At 32.4% G+C, this 20,783-nt stretch overlaps 1 protein-coding gene across 7 annotated transcripts in view; it reads left to right on the top strand.

The window, feature by feature from the left end:
- hebe overlaps nucleotides 1-20,783 on the top strand; it is a 104,147-nt gene that overhangs the window by 64,772 nt on the left and 18,592 nt on the right. Inside the window, exon 1 of one of the 7 annotated variants that reach the window (XM_067771781.1) lies at nucleotides 10,309-10,369. The exons of 4 other annotated variants lie outside the window; for them this stretch is intronic. In XM_067771781.1, the coding sequence (XP_067627882.1) occupies nucleotides 10,324-10,369 (46 nt within the window). In that variant the 5' untranslated portion in view covers nucleotides 10,309-10,323. 2 more of the 7 variants (XM_067771787.1, XM_067771782.1) reach the window with 2 other exon arrangements.

Here is a 20,783-nt window from a genome sequence, read left to right as displayed (position 1 = left end):
GACTCTTGACTCTTTCACAATTGGAGCGTAATGGTCAGAGTGTTGGGGGCGGGGAGGAGAAGCGGTTCCAAAGCGTCGCTGTTCGCTGTGGTTTGGCTTGACCTTGATAAACATTTGCATTCTTGCTAAAAATTTAAATTTATTTTTGTACTTGTTTGTTTTCGAAATTTTTTTAGTTGTTAATATTTTTCCAAAACATTTAACTTACTTAAATTGATTGATGAATTTTTTACATATTTTGTTGTTGTTGTTTTTCATAAAACTTTATAAGGCAGCATTTATTCTTGTTTGATTTGTATATATTATAATTATGGCTTATTTTTTACTTTTGATGAATGAAATGTTTGTTTGCGGACAAGTAACTGTTAGCCTCGAATGCGTTCGTAGCTGGGAACAGTTGTGGTTGTATTTGAAATACCTTGTTTAAAGTTTTTAAAATATTGTTATGGAAAAAAATCATATTATCGTAACTTAACACCAAAGTTTTGGTGAGTGTTGATGATCCGTTGCCGGATATAAATACGGCAGATTCCAGTAACAAGCACTATTAAGGTACCTACTAGCCCGACCATCTCGGGAACGATTTAATATGACCGCATTCTATCTTATAGGCCACATAGCCCCCCACTTTCTAGTTCCATGAAAAGCTTGGAGTCGTCAGAGCATCGGCGGCTAAATATGTGTATAACACATGTATAACCCCTTAAGTCCCAATAGCTGTAAATTGGAATGGTATATGATGGGAGACGAAGTGGAAGTTGAAGCTTGTTCTGATAAAAAACAAAAGCAGATTATGATGAGTAGAAACAGCTTATAGCTAAAAAAGTCTGTCGGAGATCCCACTATTATATGCTAAGAACAGTTTACAACTGAGAAAAGTATGCCAGAGAATAGTTTATTATAGCTATTGCAAAGAACTCTTTACAAATGTTATCAGTCTGTGCTGAAAACAGTATATGGATGCAGTGTACGCTTTTTTAGAATAAGAACAATTTTTAAGATTTGATTTACTGGGAACATTAAGTTTAGCAAATACAGTTTATAGCGATTGATTGGAATAGTTCGTAGCATAGCAACGACTGACTGATAACAGTTTATTATGTGCCAAGAGCAGGTTTTGTGCCGAGAACAGTTTATAATAATGATTGAAAGTAGTTTGTTATGAACAAGAACAGTTTGTAAATTATCAAAGTGTTATTGGGAATAGCTTATAGTTAAAAATAACTGAAAACAATGCACAGGAACCGTTTATAACTGATAGACCCGTTAATTAATATCAAAATTTTGAAAACAGCAAAAAAAGGGGGAACTATTTAGCAACTACGTTTTTAAGGATGATCAAAGTTAGTTTTTTTAGGGGGCGGGAAGAAAAAACTGCACGGAGAGAAACAGAAGGAGGGGGAGAAAAAGAGAGGAAGTGTGAACCAAATGATAGTTAGTTTTAGAAAAGAGGGGAGAGGAGCGAGAATGTATAGACCAACATTTTAGGAAAGTGTTTCCGGTTTTCTACTGTGTACTGTTTGAAGCTTTCTACAGGGAGCGACTGCACTGCTTTGAACTTTAAACTATTTCCAACAAGTAAAAATTTTAGGTAGGAAGTAGGAACAGTTTTAAACTGGAAAACATTTTTACAACACAGTTTTGAGCTGGAAAATGTGTTCGCTTTGAGGAGGGTACAACTTGACTTCATAGTTTTTAGCTTGGAACAGGTTTCTATCGGTGACAGTTCACAGGAGTTATTGCATTTCACCTAGGAACAGTTGCCAACTAGTTTTCAACAATAAAATTTTCAAGTGGAAACATTCTTTAGTTAGAAATGATTTTAAAGTCAGACAAGTTTTAAACTGAAAAGAGTTTTTTTCCCGAAATTTGTTTTCATATAACTAGAATCAGTTATTAGCTTAACTGTTTTCAATTAGGAACAGAGTTTTTAACCGTAACCAGCTTTACCTCACTCTTTTAAACAAGTTTTCAATTGGCAACATTTTTTAGTTCTGTACAGGGACCACTTGTCATCTAAGAACAGTTTTCAACTGTTGTAGTTCGGGAGCTATTTCAAATTGAAGGCATTTTTTAACTGGGAGCAAGCTAGAAGCAATTGTTAACTCCAGATAGCTAAAAGCAATTTAAAAGCCAGGACAGTTTTTAACTGGAAATAGTTTTCGACTGGGAAGAGTTTTCAGTTAGAATAAGTAACCAGCATCATCACCACACTGCTCAGTTTCAACTAGGTAAAGTTCTAAATTGGGAAGAACTTTCAACGACGAACAGCTTTTAGAGCGAAAAATTTTAAGTTAAAAGCAATTTTCAACTTTAATTAAATATTTTAACAAGGAACAGTTGTCAACTAAGAAAAGCTTTCTAATATTTTTTATTGGTAACTATTTCAATTGGGAACCGTTTTCAGCCCTATAAAGGAACCACACGTCATCTAAAAACAGTTTTCAACTGAGAACAGTTTTAGTTCGGGAGCTGTTTTCATTTGGGAGCAGCTTTCGATTAGGAGCAAGCTAGAAGCAATTGCCCTAGTCCAGATAGTTAGAAGCAATTTTAAAGCCAGACCAGTTTTTAAATAGAAATAGTTTTAAACAATAAATTTTTTCAACTGGAAACAATTTTTATCAAGAAACGGTTTTGTGTTAGAATGGGAAAAGTTTGAAGCTTTCTACCGATAGCATTTTTCACAAAGGTTGTGCACTGGGCACTGTTTTCAATTAGAAACAGTTGCCAACTGGGCACTGTATTAAACTAGGAACAGTTGACCACCAGGACCAGTTTTCAACTGGGAACAGTTTTCGCAAATACATAAAATTTGCCTCGTGCTCTTTGTGTAGATTAATTAAATTTCTTTTATGTTCATTTTAAAACTTTTTATACCTTTCATGAAAATGAAATGGTATATTAATTTCGTCACGAATCCCAAAATTGTAAGACCTTAAAGGAAAACAGATAGATCCACCATTAAGTATACCGAAATAATCAGGATGAAGAGCTGAGTTGATTTAGCCATGTCCGTCTGTGCGTCTGTCTGTTTGTATGCAAACTAGTCGCTCAATTTTTGAGATATCTTGATAAAATTTGGTGAGCGGGTGTATTTAGGTGTCCGATTAGACATTTGTCGGAACCGGCCGGATCGGACCACTATAGCATATATCCTCCATGCAACCGATTTTTCAGAAAAAGAGGATTTTTGTCATATCTTCCTCAATTTATCAGATTGAAGCTTCAAACTTCACCATATACTTTCGTATATTGCACATATTGTTGTCTGAATAAATTGATGAGATTGGTCGTATATATAGTATATATCCCCATAACCGATTGTTCAGATAAGAAACTTTTCGTAATTACTGCCCTATTTTAAGAGCTAGAGAATTCAAATTTCAACGAGTGCTTATGTATATAGCATATATTGTTGTCTGAAAAAATTATAAGGATCGGTGGTATATATAGCATATATATGGTGGTATATATAGTATATATGTATAGTATATATATATATATTTTCGCAATTTCAGCCCCATTTTAACAGCTAGAAGCTTCACATTTCACCAAATGCTTACGTATATAGTATATATTGTTGTCTGAAAAAATCATAGAGATCGGTGGTATATATATTATATACCCCATATAAACTGTCATTTTTGCCCCTTTTTTACGGCTAGAAGCTTCAAAATGCATCAAATTTCATCAAATAGTTACGTTTACGTCATATACTTTTGAAATACGTGATTCGTAGTCATAGTTTTTACATGCATACCACAAAAAACGTGAAGTTTTGCATCCTCATACAAAGTACCTACCTATTTTTATACTCAGTTGAGCAGAGCTCACAGAGTATATTAACTTTGATTGGATAACGGTGGGTTGTACAGGTATAAAGGAATCGAGATAGATATAGACTTCCATATATCAAAATCATCAGTATCGAAAAAAAATTCGATTGAACCATGTCCGTCCGTCCGTCCGTCCGTCCGTCTGCCCGTTAACACGATAACTTGAGTAAATTTTGAGGTATCTTGATGAAATTTGGTATGTAGGCTCCTGGGCACTCATCTCAGATCGCTATTTAAAATGAACGATATCGGACTATAACCACGCCCACTTTTTCGATATCGAAAATTTCGAAAAATCGAAAAAGTGCGGTAATTCATTACCAAATACGGGTTAAGCGATGAAACTTTGTAGGTGAGTTCCACCTATGACGCAGAATAGAAAACTAGTAAAATGTTGGACAATGGGCGTGGCACCGCCCACTTTTAAAAGAAGGTAATTTAGAAGTTTTGCAAGCTGTAATTTGGCAGTCGTTGAAGATATCATGATGAAATTTGGCAGGAACGTTACTCTTATTACTATATGTCTGCTTAAGAAAAATTAGCAAAATCGGAGAACGACCACGCCCACTTTTTAAAAAAAATTTTTTTTTAATTAAAATTTTAAAAGAAAAGTTAATATCTTTACAGTATATAAGTAAATTATGTCAACATTCAACTCCAGTAATGATATGGTGCAACAAAATACAAAAATAAAAGAAAATTTCAAAACGGGCGTGGTTCCGCCCTTTTTCATTTAATTTATCTAAGATACTTTTAATGCCATAAGTCGAACACAAATTTACCAATCCTTGTGAAATTTAGTAGAGGCTTAGATCCTAGGACGATAACTGTTTTCTGTGAAAAAGGGTGAAATCGGTTGAAGCCACGCCCAGTTTTTATACACAGTCGACCGTCTGTCCTTCCGCTCGGCCGTTAACACGATAACTTGAGCAAAAATCGATATATCTTTACTAAACTCAGTTCACGTACTTATCTGAACTCACTTTGTATTGGTGTAAAAAATGGCCGAAATCCGACTATGACCACGCCCACTTTTTCGATATCGAAAATTACGAAAAACGAAAAAAATGCCATAATTATAAACCAAATACGAAAAAAAGGGATGAAACATGGTAATTGTATTGGTCTATGGACGCAAAATATAACTTTAGAAAAAAACTTGGTAAAATGGGTGTGACACCTGCCATATTAAGTAGAAGAAAATGAAAAAGTTTTGCAGGGCGAAATCAAAAGCCCTTGGAATCTTGGCACGAATACTGTTCGTGGTATTACATATATATATAAATAAATTAGCAGTACCCGACAGATGATGTTCTGGATCACCCTGGTCCACATTTTGGTCGATATCCCGAAAACGCCTTCACATATACAACTAAGGGCCACTCCCTTTTAAAACCCTCATTAATACCTTTAATTTGATACCCATATCGTACAAACACATTCTAGAGTCACCCCTGGTCCACGTTTATGGCGATATATCGAAAAGGCGTCTACATATAGAACTAAGGCCCACTCCTTTTTAAAATTCTCATTAACACCTTTCGTTTGATACCCATATTGTACAAACGCATTCTAGAGTCAACCCTGGTCCACTTTTATAACAATATTCCGAAAAGGCGTCCACCTATAGAACTAAGGCCCACTCCCTTTTAAAATACCCATTAACACCTTTCATTTGATACCCATATAGTACAAACAAATTCTAGAGTCACCCCTGGTCCACCTTTATGGCGATATCTCGAAAAGGCGTCCACATATAGAACTAAGGCCCACGCCCTCTTAAAATACTCATTAACACCTTTCATTTGATACTCATATTGTACAAACAAATTCTAGAGTCACCCCTGGTCCATCTTTATGGCGATATCTCGAAAAGGCGTCCATCTATAGAACTTAGGCCCACGCCCTTTTAAAATACTCATTAATACCTTTCATTTGATACTCATATTGTACAAAATAAATTCTAGAGTCACCCCTGGTCCACCTTTATGGCGATATCTCGAAAAGGCGTCCACATATAGAACTAAGGCCCACGCCCTCTTAAAATACTCATTAACACCTTTCATTTGATACTCATATTGTACAAAATAAATTCTAGAGTCACCCCTGGTCCACCTTTATGGCGATATCTCGAAAAGGCGTCCACCTATAGAACTTAGGCCCACTCCCTTTTAAAATTATCATTAACACATTTCATTTGATACCCATATCGTACAAACAAATTCTAGAGTCAGGCCTGGTCCACCTTTATGGCGATATCCCTAAATGGCGTCCATCTATAGAACTATGGCCCACTTCCTCTTAAAATACTCTTTAATACCTTCCATTTGATACACATGTCATACAAACACATTCCAGGGTTACCCTAGGTTCTTTTTACAACGTGGTCATTTTCCCTTACTTTGTCTCCACAGCTCTCAACTGAGTATGTAATGTTCGGTTACACCCGAACTTAGCCTTCCTTACTTGTTTATTTTATATTTATCTTAAAATTCGTTTAGGTATGTACATCTGTTCACTATATATTTCTTATCTTATACATCCGATTACTTGGAGATTACGAACGGGATAAGATTATTGCTCAGCCCCATTCATGAAAGGTATGAAGTCTTCGGCATAGCCGAAGACAGTCCCGTCCTTACTTGTTTTTTTTTCAATTTCCCACTTTTTTGTCCTCTAAATGTCAATGGTTTATCTAAAAAATAAAACTAACTGTAATTGCCAAAAAAAATGCGTACAAGGTTAAGCGTCGGACTTACACGCTTTATTCGCATGACAAACCCAAAAAGAATTAAATCACACAATAGGCAATTAAAGAACAAACATTCAAACGCAATATAAATTTGCCAGAGTGACTACAGGGCGTATGATAAACATTTAATGCATTGAAACACATGTATGTGTGCAGTTGTGTGTGTCAATGCATGTGAAAGAGCTGCCAAATGAGTTTGTAAGTGAACATTTTGTATAAATAAGTAAATATTTAAAGGCTATACGTGAGTATATAACAAATGACATTTAAGTAATTGTTTACCAAACTTTAAGTGATATCATAGCTTGTTTGGCATTTCAAAAGGCGGACAAAAAAAATGTTAGCCGACTTACAAATCGGAGGCGGAAAAACGCTTAAGTTACACAAATAAAAGTAATTTATCTGGTTTAAAATTATTGTAATATTAATTAATATTAAATAAATATAAAAAAAAATACAACAACAACTTACGAAAACGTAAAAGTAAAGCAATTTAAAGTCAATATATTTTTTTATTTACATTACTACCTTTTTTTTGGTGCTGTATACATATATATATATATAAGTTAATAACAAATGCATCATTTTCAACAAAACTTGACTCAGCAATAATACTTGCTAACAAACAATTGCAATTCTTTATACTCTTAAAAATGTTGTGTTTTTTTGTTTGTTATCACAGCCAAACCCACTAAAACAGCCTGTTTGATCTCTACCCCGTTGCATCGTTGCCGGAAAGCCTTGCCGCCTTACTGGATCTTGACCTAGCTACATACATAGTAGTTACCTGGCAGCATGCCTGTTCGCCTATGCCATGTCATGGCATGTTACATACTTTACTCGCCTTGCCTGTCATGTGTTATATTTACGTTTCGAGCTAACCAAGCAACCAGCTCTACATATTAATGTATGAATATTAGTATACATTAGACGGTTTTAGAATTTTTTTATACGTTTTTTATAATATGCTGATGAAAGTTTAAAATCATTAATTTTAGGGTAGTCTTTCGCATTTTTGTTATTGTATGTAATTTTTTTTTGTTATCACTGATTAGTGAAAGTGAAAAAATATACAGTTCGGTATGTAATGAATTGGGATGCGTTGTGTTACTCATAACTCGAAATTTCAGTTTTTGAGTTAGCACCTTATTGATCCATGTGTGCGTTATGGAATAAAATGATTAGAGGAGTATTTCTACTAATCAAAATTGATTAATTGCATACATTTTTGATTAAACACATTTTCGTTGACTCAATTATTCGCTTAACTTTTTTTTAATAGTCCAAAAGAAGGTTTACTCGACTAATCAATTTTCCGATGAATCGAAAAGCGAATTACTGATTATTTGGATTTTGATTAATTACATTTTTAAAAAATGTTATAGCAAATCTTTCTTACTTTATTAAAAATTTTTAATTTCAAATATTTTCAAACATTTGTGTTATTTCGCAGAAAGCCTTACATAAGTGGTGCGCGGTTATTTAGTTACTCAAAACTGTGATAAATCACTACTTCAATTATTAAATTAATCGATTTATTCTAATCAACTAAAAAAACTTCTTGAATGTTTCTTTCAAACGATTAGTTCTCATTCTGAATCAATACAAGTTAAGTGTTTATCAGCCAGAAATAATAATCATCGATTAATAGCCTTCCTGATTAACCAAATCTTTTGATTGAGTAATTGATTGAAGAAATTAATGACCCATGGATAGCGAGACATTTTTTACAGCCCCCTTTTTATGTTGATTGAATAATGTTCAATTGGTTAATCGAATATTATTCAACTCCCGATTGATCGAAGGAAAAAACAGCCTTAACCAGAAAATGAAGATTATTCGATTTGCTATTAACAAACAATTGGTAAATAAGAATAAAATTAATAATAATAAATAATCAGTTGATCAAAAATTATCAAAAATAAATAAAATTTTAATTTGGTTTCAATATTCATAACGATTATTTGTCATAAAAAAGTATTAAAAAATAAGTAAGAACAGTAGAGTAATAATTCAAAACAATCAGTATTATTTACCATTAAAAACATAAATAAAAATAATTAATCAATTATTATAATAATTAAATAATACAAAACGATCGCATGACTATAATTCTAAAAAAAATTGTTTTTCTAAAGTCATCACATTTATTTGCTATTTAGGAAATCTTTAAATAAGTTGCAATTAAAAATATTAAAAATATCAAAAATAACCACCATTACTTCCCATTTGAAAACTAAACAAATATAATCAATTACGAAATTTAGAAGTTAGATAACTAAGCTCAAATGCTCAAATTAATTGAAAATAAAAACGGCTATTTGCCTTTGAAGAAGTAATAATTAGTAACCCAGAAATTCGTTTTTATTAAAAGTAGTAATAGTCAAAAGTAATCAAATAATAAAAAGTCAATAAAAAAGTCAGTTAATTATAAGCACTCAAAAGATTTAAGTTAATAAAAATATTCACGATATGTTCAAATAAAAAATAAACAAAAAATAATCAGAAAAATATTGAAATTAAAGATAATTACAAATAACAAAATACTTAAATTAATCAAAATTTATAACGATTATTTGCTTTAAGGAGAATAAGAGAAATTAATCAATAAATAATCAGTTACCTAAAATCAGTTTATTCATATTGGATAATCGTAATCGATAAAATACATAACAATGAAATATAAAAAATAGTCGATATTTAAAAACAATCTAATAACTAAAAATACCAAAAATAATCCTGATTATTTTCCATTACAAAAATAAGCAAAAGTCTTATTATAATAAAAAATAAAATAATAAACCCGCGATCTTTTAACGATGAAATTGAAAAATAAGATACTGAAAACAATTAAATGCTCAAATTTACCAAAAATTAGCGCGATTATTTGTCATTAAACAAAAAAGTAAGCTAAAATGATCAATAAATAATCAGTTAACTAAAATAAATTTACTCAAAATTAATCACTGTAATCGTTATTATAGTAAATAGTCACGGTTGAACTGGCCGGTTCATAAAGACCTCATATGAACTGAATGAGTCCGTAATATTCAAAAATAGTCAAAGTAATCGATTTTTGAAAACAATCAAATTATTTAAATTACCTAAAAAGAACCTGGTTATTTTCTATAAAAAATGGCAAAAATAATCAGTTAATAAGAATGTTGGAAAAAATTAAATAAACTTAATTATAACAAAATGTAGTCGAATTAGTCAAAAATGATTTCGATTGTTTGGATTAAAAAAATACGTAAAACTAATCAAAATATAATAAGTGAACTAAATTTAACTTAATTAAAAAGTGATCACTAAGCGTTAACACGTTTATTTGACATTAAAGTATTACTAAAACATAATTATGCAAATAAAGTAATTAAAAATACGAAAGAATAATAATAAAATAAAATGAAAAAAAAAGAAGGTTAAATAATTTAAGATTCTGTTTGTTATTGTCTATATTCGGATCATATATTTATTGCCTCCCAATGCAGCTTTCTTTTATTTAAGCGCTCTCGGTAAATACAGTTTATAAATTCCCATACTTGAAGGCAAAATTTCCCAGACACAAATGTTGGGATGGAAAAGTAAAAAATAAAATTGATTCTGGTGCAGTCTTATAAACATACTAACAAACATGTGTTATATATTTACACTGTAAATGCCAACACAAGGCTTAAGTACAGTTGCTTAGAGTTTAAATGCGCGGCAAAAATTCGAGTAAAGTTAGTTCGTTTTATGTCAGTAAGTCAGCGAGTTAGTGTGTCGCTGACGCTATACGAGAGTGAGTCATATTATTCTATTTCAAAGGTGCAAAAATAAATAAAAAAATAAAGTGTAAATATATATATAAAGTTATATAAGTTCGTCAAGTGATATGAAATAAAAAAATTATAATTGCATTAAAAATTAAAAAAACTATTTGACTGCTAATAGTCTAGAACTTGCGTTCTCATACACAGAAACAAAAATTAACTGATAACATGGCACTACTTTGTTTCATAATTTTAGAATAAATAGAACGTGAGTAACATGAAGTTATATTAAAAATTAGTTATGTAAACAGTCTTTTGACTATAAGTCAACTAAGGGGTAAGCCCCTTGGTAACTACGATAACATAGCAAAGAAGGAAATGCAAAAAATTAGAACGAGGCAAATAAATTAAAATAAGCACTACCTCGAATAGACCAAACAAGTTTGATAAAATAGTAATCAGCCGTACTGGCCTTGTGAGGAGTATTTTGACTCACATGCAGAAAGTTGTGGGCGCAATAAGCGAAAAATTGCTTCAAAAAACGTATGCCTTTGGCAGTGACGAAGCATAAGACCTTCAGTAAAAGCTTCTTTCAGATCAAATATTTCCACAAAAGGCTGTGCATCTACTGATATTTTTCGGACTTTGCAGTAGCATAATGCGAGCAACAATCCAGCCGACTTGCTATAATTCCAAGAAGAGCTGGATTATGAGGGCAAGACCATGGTTGCCACTTTGGGTCCAGTTGACCAAATTTTATCCGCTCCAACACAGAAGCTCGATTATGTCCCTGGATCTGGAGCATGCAGCATTTTCAGAGCGGCACTCGCTGTTGCAAAGGCCAAAATCTCAATTCAATAGTGATTAGTTTTATCCAAGGCTAGCTAAACCGGAGCAGACTTGCTGATGAGCTACTACAACAGTTGGTCTTAGACCATAAAGCTAATTGCGTTATCATCAGCGAACCTTATAGAGCCCGAAATGATTGGCACATAGACAACACCGGCACCGCCGCAATCTGAACGGCAGATGCAAACGCCAATATTGTGAATCGTGTTGCCGGACAAGGCTACGTCCGCCTAACTACGAATAATACCACAATAATAAGCTGCTACTTGTCCCCGAATGATCCCATTCAAACGTTCAGGGACAAGCTTGAACTTATTGAAGACGACCTGAGGGACTTAACTAGTAACTTGGTTGTGGCGGGAGACTTTAACGCAAGAGCCGTCGAATGGGAAATGCCGCAGACTAACACTCGTGGAAGGTTAGTCCTTGAGATGACAGCCAAACTCGGTTTGAACGTGCTTAACACTGGTACGGGCCCTACATACAGACGGCCAGGCTTTGGATACTCGATCCCCGATGTAACACTAGTGCCAGAAAGCCTGCTGCTGACCGCTGCTGGATGGAGAGTCATAGAGGATCTGACTGGCAGCGATCACAACTACATCACTTTCCACCTAAACGACCCGGGTTAGAGGCAGATTCCGAACGGGCCATATAGAACAATAGTATGGGACGCATCCAAGGTCGATTCTGCCACGTTCTTCGCATCAGTACTGGGGGATGCCCGACGGATAATCAACAACTCCAGTGCGACGGAAGAGACGGTTGAAAAGACAATGAGCTGTCTTCGCCACGCTTGCAATCTCTCTATGCCACGGAGGAGTGTGGAGGGGTAAAAAGCAGGTATACTGGTGGAACAGCGAAATTGCGGAGCTGCGGAAAATATGCCACAGGATGCGAAGGCTAGCAACTCGCGCGCGCGGCAGGCCTGAGGCTCTAGAAAAGTCGGAAGCGTACAAAGGAGCGAATAAAGCTCTTAGTGCTGCCATTAAGCAAAGCAAGCTTACGTGCTGGAAAGCGCTTTGCGAGGAAGTGGATCGAGACCCCTGGGGGTAGGGATATAAGATAGTAATGAAGAAGTTCCGTTCGCCCAACCAGCTGATGGACGAGAACCAAATAAGGAACATTGTGGATGGTCTGTTTCCCACCCAACTAGGGAGGACGGGGACGTTACCCATGAAGACCGCAACGTGGAACCATTCCAAGAAGAAGAGCTTAAAACTGCCGTGCGAACTATGAAACCTAGGAAAGCACCTGGGCCCGACGGAATACCCGCGGAGCCAATTAGGCTAGCTGCAAATAACTGCCCAGAATTTATGTTACACATGTACAACAAATGTATCGAAGAAAAACTTTCCCCACCATATGGAAGACGGCACGACTGGTTCTCATTCCAAAAGGGAAAGGAGATCCCAACTCTCCATCATCCTACCGTCCCCTATGTATGTTGGACACAGCAGGGAAATTGATGGAGAGTCTCCTGAAGCAACGCCTCACCAGAGCGTAACAGGACGGCGGAGGACTGTCTCCCAGACAGCATGGCTTTCGGAGGGGGCACTCCACAATCGATGCCATAGCAGAAGTTATAGACGCAGTCAAGAAAGCCGAGACAGCGTGCCGCAGAGCACGACCTAGAGTGTTGCTGGTCACGCTGGGCGTCAAAAACGCTTTTAACTCAGCTAGGTGGGAGGCCATATTTGAGGCACTAGAAAGCACTTTCAAAGTACCGCAATATTTGTTAGAAATTTTAAGGGACTACTTAAGGGAGAGGTATCTAATATATGAAACCACTTACGGTCAAAAAAAGGTAAAAATAATAGGTGGAGCAGCCCAGGGTCTCCGATCTCTGGAATATAACTTACGACAGTCTTCTTCGATTAGTCATGCCAGAAAGCACCTTCCTCGTTGCCTTTGCAGACGACGTAGCAGCTGTGATAATAGCACCAAGCTACAAGCTGGCACAGCTAAAATTAAACCAGGTAATGCGCAATGTAAATAGGTGGATGGCTGAGCACGGTCTCCAGTTAGCAACAGCGGACATCGTCATCCTCACAAAGAGACGTATTCCCACTACCAGGAACATGATGGTTGGGGACCAGCCAATAGAAACACTCGCTTCAACGAAATATCTGGGAGTGAGGTGCGCGAGAAGAATCGATCCGACACTGGCAAGATCAGTGGAGCAACAGCATCGTAGGAAAGTGGACTAGGGAACTAATCCCTGAACTGAATCCTTGGTTGAAGCGACCACACGGAAAGGTAGACTTTTACCTGACCCAGTTTCTAACGGGACACGGTTACTTCCGCAAATACCTACACAGAATGGGTAAGGTTGATAACCCGAGCTGCCTGTACTGTGGCAAAATAGACGATGTACGCCACACCTTCTACGAATGCAGGCACTTCTCCGATCAGCGAAGGAGGGTAGAAGAGGTACTTGGCGACCTATCCCCGGGCAGTGTCATCAATACCTGTCGAAGAGACAGATGGGATACGGTCAGCACATATGTGAGGCATATACTTATCAGTAAACGAGAAGACGGATGCCTAGCCCATTAGCGTGAGAGTAGCCATAGAGCTCACGTTGCGCGCACCCGTACCCGTAGTAATGCTAAACGCGGTCCCAGGTACGGGTATTTGCGCGGGCCGTGGGAGGTTACGTTTTAGTGGGTAGGCCTACCAAGTTTCATCGCTTTATCCATGTTTGGTAATGAATTATCACACTTTTTCGGGTTTTCGAAATTTTCGATATCGAAAAAGTGGGCGTGGTTATAGTCCGATTTCGTTCATTTTAAATAGCGTTCTAAGGTAAGTGCCCAGGAACTTACATACCAAATTTTATTAATATACCTCAAAATTTACTCAAGTTATCGTGTTCACGGGCAGACGGACGGACGGACATGGATAAATGAATTTCTTTTTTCACCCATATCATTTTGATATATAGAAGTTTATATCTATCTCGATTAGTTTATGCCGTTACGGGGTACCGTTATGCGAACAAAATTAATATACTCTGTGAGCTCTGCTCAGCTGAGTATACAAACGTAACGATTTGGGTAAAAAGTCGGAAACAATTATTTAGTGTGTTGAAAAAAAGACACTACGGCAAAACGGGGTTTATATTGAGCTTAGAAAAATTTAAACAACTCAAACCAAATAAAATTTATAAAAGGCTACATTCATGAAGTATTTAAGAGATAAAGTACTTTGTAGAAGCAAAAAAAAAGGTTCTATCACACGTACAAAGTAGCACAAGTAAGCAAATATGAAATATAATTAAATGTGTGAAGTATACACAAATGTTTATCTGCAATCAGCAAAAAAACAAATAAAAAAAATTTATAAAAATAAAAAACCTCACTAACATTAAACGTGCAAAGATAGCAAATTTATTATTTTTAATAAGTTAGCAACACAGACCAGCGCTAAGAACACTTAACAGCGCCAACCCAGCCAAGTATGGGGAATAACTTGGTTTGCTGAGTTTTTTTATTTGATTGTAGTGCATGAATCAGCAGACACTTGAAACATTTTTGATTAATGATTAAATGAAATATGATTAAAATATTATAATAACAAAAAAAGCGAAGAAAAATTTAAGCTTTGAGCGTAATGATGTTAATTAACTGTGAGAATGTTGATGAATGTGAAAATAAATTATTAATCAGCGGGTAAAAAGCTTACATAACGTGTGAATAATGCAAATCAAAAAATAACAATAAATTTTGACAAATAAAATTCTAACTAATTTGATTAAAAATGGAATTACGCAAAGTTCGGTTTGATTTTGATACTATAAATTAAATAGTTTATCGAATGCAGATATTGTATAAATTTGAATAACTGAGTTAGGTAAAGACAAGTAAATGAAAAGAAAATGAACAAGAAAAGTTAGTATGAAATTAAACGCAAATCGTATGTAAATAGAAATAAAATCTAAATATTAAACTTCTGAAAATCAGAATAGGACAAGGAAACGTCAATTCAAACTCAAACTACACCTTTTTCAGTTTATATTCAGAAAGTTGCAATTCATATTCAGAAAATAACAGTGCATATTCAGAGTTTCATTTCATATTCAAAAAAGCACACTTAATATTCAGAAAATTACAATTCACATTCAGAAAATTATAGTTGATATTCAGAAAATTCCAGTTAACATTCAGAACTTCCATTTTATAATCAGTAAGCTACAATTCATTTTAATAAAGTTCCAATTGATATTCAGAAATATGCAATTGATATTGAGAAAGCTACAATTCGTAAACAGAAGTTTCATTTCAAATTCAGAAACTTACAATTAATATTCAGAAAATTACATTTCATATTCAGAAAATTCCAATTAATTTAACATTCCATTGAATGTAAGATATAAAAACACGCTTCAAAATTTTTCTGAATTCCGATTGTAACTTTCTGAATATCAATTCAAAGTTTCTGAATATGAATTGCGACTTTCTGAATATTAAATGGAAATTCTGAAAATGAGTTGTAACTTTGAGAATATCACTTGTAAGTTTCTGAATATAAAATGGAATTCTGAATATGAATTGCAATTTTTTGAATATGAAATGTTAACTTTCTGGATATGAAAGGAAAATTTTGAATATTAATTATAACTTTCTGAATATCAATTGGAACTTTCTGAATATCAAATAAAAATTCTGAATATAAATTGTAATTTTCTGAATATCAATTGCAGTTTTCTGAACATGAAATGGAAATTCTGATAATGAGTTGTAACTTGTTGAATATAAAATGAAAATTCTGAATATTAATTATAACTTTCTAAATATCAATTGGAACTTTCTGAATATAAATTGTAATTTTCCGAAAAATAAATAAAAACAAATGTGAGGCGCGATAACCTCCGAAGAGGTCTAAGGCCGAGCTTCTTTTCCAATTTGCGTCGTGCTCCTCTTGCTTTTCCCTACAAATTGGTCGGACGGGATCTACATGTTTTATGCCGACTCCGAACGGCATCTGCAAGGCAGATGAGTTTTCACTGAGAGCTTTTCATGGCAGAAATACACTCGGAGCGCTTGCCAAACACTGCCGAGGGGCGACCCCGCTTAGAAAAATTTTCTTCTAATTGAAAAACCTTATTTCTAATATTTTGATGTTGTTTTGCCCGGGGTGTGAACCCAGGTCATACGGTGTGGTAGGCGGAGCACGTTACCATGACACCACGGTGGCCGCCACTTTTCCGAATATCAGTTGTAATTTTCTGAATATGAAATGGAAATTCTGAATGTGAATTGTAACTTTCCGAATATAAACTGAAAAAGGTGTAGCAGATATATAATAAAATTTGTGTTAGCACTCAAAGCTTGCAAATTAAATACTGCAAAATGAAAAACAACGATTTGTGAAAAATTAATCTTATTAATCAATTAATTTTGAATTTTTTAAAATTTGACCATTATTCAACATGTAGATAATTTAAAACTAAATTAAAAAATGCCAAAAATAATCTCTGTTATTTAGCAAAAATTAATAAAAATATGAAAAAAAAGAACGTTGAATTAGAAAAAATCGCTCAATTATTTTTAAAATGTATATTACCATCAACTAAGCGATTAGTTTGTAATTAATTTTTTTTTTATCATTCACTTCATTAATTTTAATTTTTTAGTTGTTTTAATTAACCCACAATTGATTCATGATTATTTGATTACTTTAAATTATCCCTTAATTTTATTTTATTTAAACTGTTTTTTTAATCACCTGAGTACGTTTAATTATTAAGTTTAAATTTTTTTACATTTCGATGATTTGATTTCTCAGGTATTAGATTATTTTCAATTATCCAATCATTCTTAATATCAAATTTTATATTTTCTCATATTCAGTATTATTAATCGATTATTTTTAAAGTTGTTTGATGGGCCAATGTTTATTATTTTTAGGTTATTTTATATAAGAGATATTTGGCCGGTGGTGTTTAAGCGAAAAACGAAGTTGTTCTTTAATCCTCCTACGCGTTTCGGTACATTATGTTCCTTTCTCAGGAAGATCTGTTTTTATTCATAACATAAAACAATAAACATTTAAACACGACATTGAAGATTTCACTTACATTACATTTAATTAAATTTACAAAATTTCGTCAAAACTATTATATTATTAAATTTAATTAAATTTAATGTAAGTTAAATCCTCAATGTCGTGTTAAAATGTTTATTGTTTTATGTTATGAATAAAACAGATCTCCCTGAGAAAGTTACAAAATGTACCGAAATGCATAGGAGGATTAAGGAAAACTTCGTTTTTCGCTTAAACACCACCGGCCAAATAGCTCTTATATAAAATAACCTAAAGATTATTTTTAAATTTTGACGATTATTCAACATTATGTAGATAATTTAAAATTAAATTAAAAAGTGTCTCACGGTTATTTAGCGAAAAATAATAAAAATATGAAAAAACGTGTAGTTAGAAACAATTGGTGATTCAAAACGTTTAGTTATTTAAGTATTTTGTAGTCGCTCTATTTTATTTTATTTAGATGTAATTGTTTGTTAGTATCATTTACTTGAGCACTTTTAATTTTTCAGTTGTTATAATTATTCCACTATTGATTTATGATAATTTGATTAATTAAATTTATACTTTTATTTTATTTGAATTGTTAGTTTCTTTCAGGTCGGAATTAGAACTTTTTAAAATTACGCGCGTAATTGTAAATATTTTGTTATTTCAATTATTCTACCATTGAATATATTTAATTTTCTGGTTATTTTAAAGTTATTCGGGTATATAAAGTTTTTAAAGTATTTTTAATAATACGACAATTTTTAATTATTTGATTATATTAAAATATACGATTTTTTATTTAAGGATTTATTAAATCTCTTAATCATTTGATTACATGTAATCATTCCATTTTTAGTTATTTGACTATTTTTAACACGAGATTATTTCTTAATTGTTTGAATATTCTTAACTGTATTATAATTTTACCATATTTTATTCTCATTTATCCGAATGTTTGATAATAATTTACTTATTGATTTTTTTAAGTTATGCCGACAATTTTTAATTATTTTTTTTATTTTTACGCACTAGACTTTTTGATTACTTTTAGTTTTCGTTAATTTGATTTAAATTAATTATTAAATTATTTTTATTACGGCTTTATTTTTACTTTTCGATTATTTTAGGTATTCGATTATTTTCAATTATTTATCCATTTTTAATATCAAATCGTTTAGTTTTTTATAATTTTTATTTATCGACTAAATAATATTTAAGTAACAGATTATTTTCAATCATTTAATTGGCTTTAATTCACCGCTTTTTCCAATTTCGTAATCATTTTTAATAATTCAACTGTTTTTAATTATGTGATTGTTATTTTAATTGTTGCTGTTTGATTATATTTAGCTATTTGATCGTTGTAAACTATTCCAGTGTGATCAATAATTATAATTGCATACAAATTTTAAATTGTTTTTTTACTTTGCAACATTAAATTTGTTTACTACTTTAAGTTTCCGAAAGCTTTTTTTTTTATTATTGAAATAATTTTAATTACAAAAATTTTAATTATAAAAAATTATAAAACTATTTTATTATTTTTAATATTTTTGGGTATTTGAAAACTTTTAATTGTTTAATATTTGTTAATTATAAGACTTCTTAATCTTTGAAAATTTTGTTTTTCGGTTCCTCGATTATGTTTAATTATTTCATCATATTTATTCACTTGATTAGCTTTGATGTTACGATTTTTTATATACGATATTATTTTATTCTATTGGTTTTAATAATTGGATTATTTCTAATATAATTTGATCATATTTAATAGATTTGTTTTTATTTATTTCAGTATAACTAATTATTTTTAAGTACATAATTATTTTGTTATTTTTAAATACTTCATACTATAGATTATTACTAGCTTTAGATAATTTAATTATTCTATTGTTTTTTATCATCTGATTATATGTCATTGATGATTTTTTTTTAATATTTATTCCAGTATATTTATTTATTTTCAATTACAAAATACAAATACATAAATTTTTATTAGGTTTCGATCATTTGATTTTATTTGATTATACGGTTAGTTTTAATTATTTGATTATTTGTATATGTTTGACACTTGACTTTATTTAATGAATTGATTTTTTTTTTTCAAGGTATTCCAGATAATTTTATTGTTTTATATTACATGATTATTTTTTAACTATTTTACTATTTTTAAGTACAAATATTGAGATTATTATTAGTTTTACAAAATTTGATCAAATTTAATTATGCGATTAATTTTTAAGGCTTTTGTGTTTTTTTAATGATTTATAATATTTTGACAATTTTTAACTATGCGATTATTTTTAATTATTTGATTATGGTTTATCATTCGACTATTTATTTATTTTCAATGAAGTGATTACGTTAAATTGCTTTAATTTATTTAATTTTCTGGTATACATATATTTTTTTTATTATTTTAAAATCTTAAGTAATTAGACTTCTTACTTCTTAGATTTTTTGTAGTTTTTCTTGATTTTCTTTTGTTCAATCATTTGGCTTTTTGGCTCTGTATTTAATTTTTGTTAATTGATTATTTGGTTCTCCATAAATTTTTTATGAATAGACGATTCAATCAAAGATCATACGTTTTTTATTATTTTAACTATTCAAAGTAGAATTATGCATTTATTTCTCACAATTTGATTTTTTTTAATTCGACGATCTTTTTATTTTATTTTTAATTACTTTTAACTTTTCGATTATTTTCGACTATTTGATTAGTTTCGAACATTCGACTAATTGATTATAAAAACTTATCTAGCCTTTTTAAATTATTCGAGTATATTTAATTATATTTATTTCCATGATTATTTTTATACGTTTGAAAATTTTAGTTGTAGGATTATTTTGTTTAATTGATTTTTTTTTAATTTTTTTTATAAATTTTTATTACGATAGCCTCCAAAGAGATTTAAGGTTGAGCTTCTCTTCCAGTTTCGTCATGCTTCTTTTTAATTTTTCCTACAATTTGTCGGGACGGGACCTACATGTTTTATGCCGACTCCGCGTGAACCCAGGATCCTCAGTGTGGTAGGCGGAGCACGCTGCCACCTCACCACAGCTAGAAACACCAAGATCCTTATCGAAATGACTATCAACAAATAGAGAAGCTTCTTATTACCTCTGAAAATATATGTGCGCTTCTGGGTGGGATAACCTTCATTCTATCGCAAAATAGAGCCTAGCCAGCACAGCCGCTTAGTCCATGTCTGCCGGCCCCTATAATATTGAGATGGCGTGCTGGCTTACCATGCCGAAAGTGCCATCATTCTAATCAAACTTCTGTTACACTTTCTGTATTCAAGATTTTGTGCAACAAAAATGCAACGATCAACGCTTAAAAATATAAAAGCACAGAGCAAAAGCGCTTGCCAAACCAGTTATGAAGCTCATATGTAGATGCGCAAGTAGAACGAGTGCAACCGTAAGCAGTGGAGACGGGTTTGGCGGTGGCATGTTGCATGTCAACGTCAGTGTAATTAGAGTAACGGGTTGTAGCAGAAAGAAAACAAGACCACAATTAAGAACAACAAAAAAAGGCAGAAAGATAAG

This window comes from Eurosta solidaginis, chromosome 3, assembly GCF_040869045.1.
Source record: "Eurosta solidaginis isolate ZX-2024a chromosome 3, ASM4086904v1, whole genome shotgun sequence".
NCBI lineage: Eukaryota > Metazoa > Arthropoda > Insecta > Diptera > Tephritidae > Eurosta > Eurosta solidaginis.
This window is presented reverse-complemented; position numbering and strand designations above follow the sequence as displayed.